Source organism: Cucurbita moschata, unplaced genomic scaffold (genome assembly GCF_002738365.1).
Source record: "Cucurbita moschata cultivar Rifu unplaced genomic scaffold, Cmos_1.0 Cmo_Scf00045, whole genome shotgun sequence".
Lineage (NCBI taxonomy): Eukaryota > Viridiplantae > Streptophyta > Magnoliopsida > Cucurbitales > Cucurbitaceae > Cucurbita > Cucurbita moschata.
Window position 1 is genome coordinate 605,307 of NW_019268561.1, and position 5,214 is coordinate 610,520.

A 5,214-nucleotide genomic window follows, 5' to 3' on the forward strand; every position below is an offset into this window, starting at 1 on the left:
TTTTTTTTTTTTTTTTTTTTTAATTTCTACGTTTCCAAAGAAAATCTTCAAAATTGTATTAAAATCTCCAAGAAATTTTTGTTTTTTAAAAAAAAAAAAGAATTTTAAAATATTAAAGAAAAAAATTAAAGGTGTACATCCAATTCATAAACTAAAAAATTCGATTAACCCGACCAAAATCATCAAAATTTTGTTGAGTTAGACAGCATTTTGAGTTGTGTTGGGTTAATTTTTAGGAACCTAATTACAGATATTCAGATTGAGCCAAATTGAAATTAAATTGGTTCAAACCACTCAAAACAACTTTTGAAATTGTGATGATTATTCAAGGGTAGGGTATACGAGATGACGTGTAAAATTATTATTAAATATATTGGAAAATTAAAAAATAATTGTCAAAATTTTCTATTATTGCTAAATTTAAGAGTAAAAAATAAATACATATTTGATTTATTCCATACAAAATATTTGAAAAGTAAGAGAAGGGTAAAATTGAATAAATGGTTTCTAGAAAAATATCTAGAAGGAATAGAAACCAAAAATTGATAATTTTATGACAATGTAGATTATTCAAATTAAAGGTAAAAATATAGCAATTAACACGAAAAGTCAATTTTTTTTCATGAGATACAATTTTTCAACTTAGCATAAACCGTAGGTATGCTCGTAAGGCTGAATAAACCACTTCTCATCCAGCCTCTATACCAACTAGTCATAGAGTGGCCTCTTCTATGATAACCCACCATCTAGTTTGTTAGTACAACTGGCTAAGAGGGTTGGGAGGGTTGAAAAGTACGACTAGTTCCGTTATAAATTAAATATAGTATACCCAACCCGAATCAGCATATTTTTCTGTTTTACGCCCCGTGATTCTTCCTCGGCCAGGCTTCGGCAGAATAGTAGAGCAAGTACAAGTATTAGTAGAATAGCAAAAATGTGTTCCTCGTCATTAATATGTTTGCTCGCGGTAATTGTGACCTCTCGGGAGAATCGATGACTGCATTAAAGATGCACTTGCTAGTACTAGTACATCTGACAATTCTTGATTGGCTAGTTGTAAATAGACCCAGACTGTGGAGACCTACACTGAGGTATTGACAGTGATTCTCAAATATCAAATATCGCAGAACAGAATTTGATAGTAAGGAATTGATCCTACAACCTTCGTGAATTTTACGCTAAAATTTAAAATCTATATCACAAATTCTCTCTAAAGAAATAAGTCGAGACGGACTCAGTCTCCTAAATCCTCGATTTTTTTCATTAAAAGAAGCTTCCCGTTCAATTATAATTTATTTTTCTTAAAAAAACCTCATAAATAAAACTTTTCCCTTAAAAAATAGTAATTGTCAAACTATTTCTATTTTCAATCCAATAAATTAAATAAAGTGAGGTGTAATCTCTGTGCCCCCACATGTGATGAGATCTAAAGAGATCACAATAACCATATAATAAATATCTTATTTATCACATGACATCATCGAGTTTGACATCATAATATAACACTAACAACTTATTGAACATAACTTGATTCATGAGAGTGTGTAATTACATAACAAAATTAACAATCAACTCACATGCTCTCATACCTCATTTAATTCTCTCCGACGCTTAATCGACTCGAGAGTTGTAGCATTAGGCTAGCAAATCATTCGAAGAGGATAACGAGACAACGAAAAAGAATCAAACTCCTTCCTTTGCTCAAACTTTTGATCCTCTCTCATATGTTGTTTTGCTCAATCACCACCATCATGTTCATCCTGGACACCTAAATCAACTCATTAAAACACACACATACAACACACAACACACAAATTGATGGAGAAAAAGGATACTTAACAGATCTCCAACACATAAGCTTGAATCAAACCCATTAACTAAAGTGAATGGTTCAAAGCTTACAATGAACAAAAGTCAACCTGTTTAACTTTCTACAAATTTGAACGACCAGATTCTCCATTTGATTCATTGAACTCAGTAAAGGTATAAGAATCAAAGATTGAGACATATGTGACAATAATTTGGACAATACCCATGATAGATCAGCAGAGCATTGAATAATCAACTCTCCTTTGTAAGTTCATCTTCTACAGGCCTCCAAGTGTGTACAAACATTGGCACTTCCAAATAATGCCACCAAACATTTCAAAGAGCACTTTAAAACAGAATAATAATGATGATGATGAAGTTAGACATGTAATTTAGTCTCTACATATATTAAAAGATCAAAAAATTGAGTTACCAAATATGATGTAATATCAAATCTACGTTTTAATTAGATGAAATAGACATAACACCCACTCATAAAATCATAATTTTTACTCGTTATACAACTTAATCATAGTAACTTATTAACACAAAGTTGTTCATTGTAACAGAAGATTAACCTATTAAACATATAGACATTACTAGTTAAGATTAATACATATGAATTCATTAAAATCTAATGATGGTAAGAACTTCATGGGAAACAAACGATGCATAAACCATTAATTGGACTAAACCTACCCTACGACAAAATATTCTTAATTTTAGAATCAAACTCAAACACAAATCGGAAAATCTACCACTCTATGTATGTTACTACCAAATATTTACCAAGAAGGCGAGCACAATCAAACTTATCATTGTTATTTACATATCCAGCTCGCTTTGCTACATGGCATATCCATCAGGACCTCAGTGCTTACCTGTTGTCACCAAGCCCCTGAACCACATGTCTTAAAAGTTCATTTCTAGGAGAAAAAGGAAAAAGCAAAAAAAAGAAAAGAAAAGACTTACCACTTCACTAGCAAGAAAATGTCCTACGTAGGACAAACTGAAGGGAATATATACATATGTGCATGTGTACAGGCATTTGGGAATAAATGCACGATATTTGCTAGTATTTCTCATTTTGTTAGGAGAAAAAACAAAACTTGGACGAATACTCAACAAAATACTGACAATTTTGGTTATATAAGCCTTACTGCCAAGTGAGGCATTCAAAATATCACTTTAGAGAACACACAAAAAGCAATAGACAAAATCAGACGGGCAATATTTTTCGACCCAAAAGCAAGTAGTTGCAGAAAAAAGCAGCATAAACCAAACAAATAGCAATCTGACCAACCCTCACAAAACTGTACACGTGCACTGGCGTTGAATGTTGCAAACTAATGGTAGAATTTTTATTAAATAAATTTTCTTTTAGACGTGAGGTATACAATTTTACATGCAGAACTTTATAAGCAAACATCAATGCAAGCAATGTCAAAGCAACTGCAAACATCATTGCCAGCCTCACCCCTCAAGGGCAGCAACAGGCCGCTACAGAATCAATCAGTCAAGCCAATGTCTATCGTACATCAATCGAGGTATCTGCTATCAAACACCACAGCAACAATGTGTATCCCAAAAACTACAATAAGTCAGTCAGCACATCAAGCAGCAAGAGATTGATCTAAAAGTTTGGGATAATAACCTGTAAGTTTAAATCCACCCCTTCAAACAATACACAAAACTATAAACTTATGTTTACCATGGCTACTCATGTTCTGATGCGAAGTTCAAACCTGCAGCTAAGTTTTCTTAAACCAGCCTTCGCCATTAATATCAGTACCTCTCAAATGCATCATCAGCCGAGTATAAAAATTGATCAACATAGGTGGGGTCAAACCTATATATCAAGGCCCTCTAGATCTCCTTGCAGGTGAGGCGAAACATTACAAAATTTGGATAGGCCAGATGGATTAATCAGGTCAAATATCAAACCCTAAAGCATAATTGAGTTTCTAAAAACATTTAAACGTGACCATAAACCTTACCGATATATTATCATCCAGTGAATATTAGTAAAGACACTGTCCACAGCAACATCATACTGCATAGACAATCATACTGATAAATCAGCAAACTGCTGCAACCAGCATCAAAGTCACGATCACCCATCTATGACATAGAAACAGCATCAACAGCCACAAAATCAACATCCGCCAATCAGGCGCCATTCAATCTTATCCCGAACATAACTATAAAATCCAATAGAGGATTCATGATGAATCAGGATAGCTCAAACATATGAAAAGGAAAAGAAAAACACTGGGAAAAGAAAAGGACACCAAAAATACTCAAAATAAAGTATTACTACATGGTAGAGAACAGAAATAAAGAGGAAGAACATGTCCCAAGCTATATCCTATGACTGGAAATAAGGATACAAACTGCAGAGCCGAAAAGGATCAAACAGATACAAGATAGTAGATAAGGCACATTAAGCTCGATATATGATAATGAACATCATAGAAAAGTCCTACCAAAACTAGAACTTATAGTCAACATTTTTAATCGAGTGTCCTCAGAGCATTCACTCCTGCACTGCTCGGTTATGTCCACAGTTCTCCTTGCATCCATCAGTATTCACTTCTGTCAAAATTAAAGCAGGTAAAAACTTAACTACTTTAATCAAGTCCAGACTAATCACCCAAAATAGCTCATAAAGCAACTTACATCGACATCCGAGTTTTGTGGAGATGGGCTTCGTGAATCAGCAGGTTGACCTCGTGGTGAAACACTCCTAGGAGTTGGAGACCTTCCACCATCACCATTTCTTTCAGGACTTTCACCCCTTGGAGATGGACTCCTTCGAGGTGAAAGACTCCTTTGAGGTGAAAGACTCCTTCGTGGTGAAAGACTCCTTCGAGGAGACAGACTCCTTCGAGGACTAGGGCTTCGTCTACCAGGAGAAGCACTGTAATATGTAGAAAAAGGGCTGATTAAAAGTAAAATTCCACACTTTTAACCAACTGGATAAAAATTGTAATATCTTTAGAACCTATTAACAGAACGACTACGGCCACGACTTCGGCTATGGCTGCGACTGCGATTTCTACGTTCATCTACATAGCGTCCTCTTCCCCTCCCCTTGGAGTAATCAGGACTAGGCCGCCTGGGACTGATGCTCCTGCTCCGCCTGCGATAGTCTCTTTCCCTCTCTCTTTCTCTCCCCCGCCTATCACGATCACTCCTGTCCAAGCTTCTGCTTCTACTTCTGCTTCTCCTCCTATAGTCCCTATCTCTGTAATCATCCCGATATCTGAAAGTGAGAAATTTTAATTAGTAACTTGAATAAAAAAATTATATATAAAAAAAAAAAAAAAAAAAAAAAAAAAAAAAAAAAAAAAAAAAAAAAAAAAAAAAAAAAAAAAAAAAAAAAAAAAAAAAAAAAAAAAAAAA

At 34.3% G+C, this 5,214-nt stretch overlaps 1 protein-coding gene across 5 annotated transcripts in view; it reads right to left on the reverse strand.

The window, feature by feature from the left end:
• Positions 1-1,527: 1,527 nt before the first annotated feature.
• The window catches only part of LOC111434683 (serine/arginine-rich splicing factor SC35-like), a 5,795-nt gene continuing 2,108 nt past the window's right edge, over positions 1,528-5,214 (reverse strand). Inside the window, exons 6-11 of one of the 5 annotated variants that reach the window (XR_002708983.1) lie at positions 4,814-5,074; positions 4,489-4,729; positions 4,296-4,404; positions 3,287-4,010; positions 2,599-2,707; positions 1,528-1,760 (exon numbers count right to left, since the gene is read on the reverse strand). Coding sequence is in view for 1 of the 5 variants with exons in the window: in XM_023072158.1 (XP_022927926.1) it covers positions 4,399-4,404; positions 4,489-4,729; positions 4,814-5,074 (508 nt within the window). In the remaining 4 variants the exon portion in view is untranslated. Of the gene's footprint in view, positions 1,761-2,598; positions 4,011-4,081; positions 4,405-4,488; positions 4,730-4,813; positions 5,075-5,214 lie in introns of those variants that run through there. The other 4 variants (XR_002708982.1, XR_002708985.1, XR_002708984.1 and 1 more) reach the window with 4 other exon arrangements.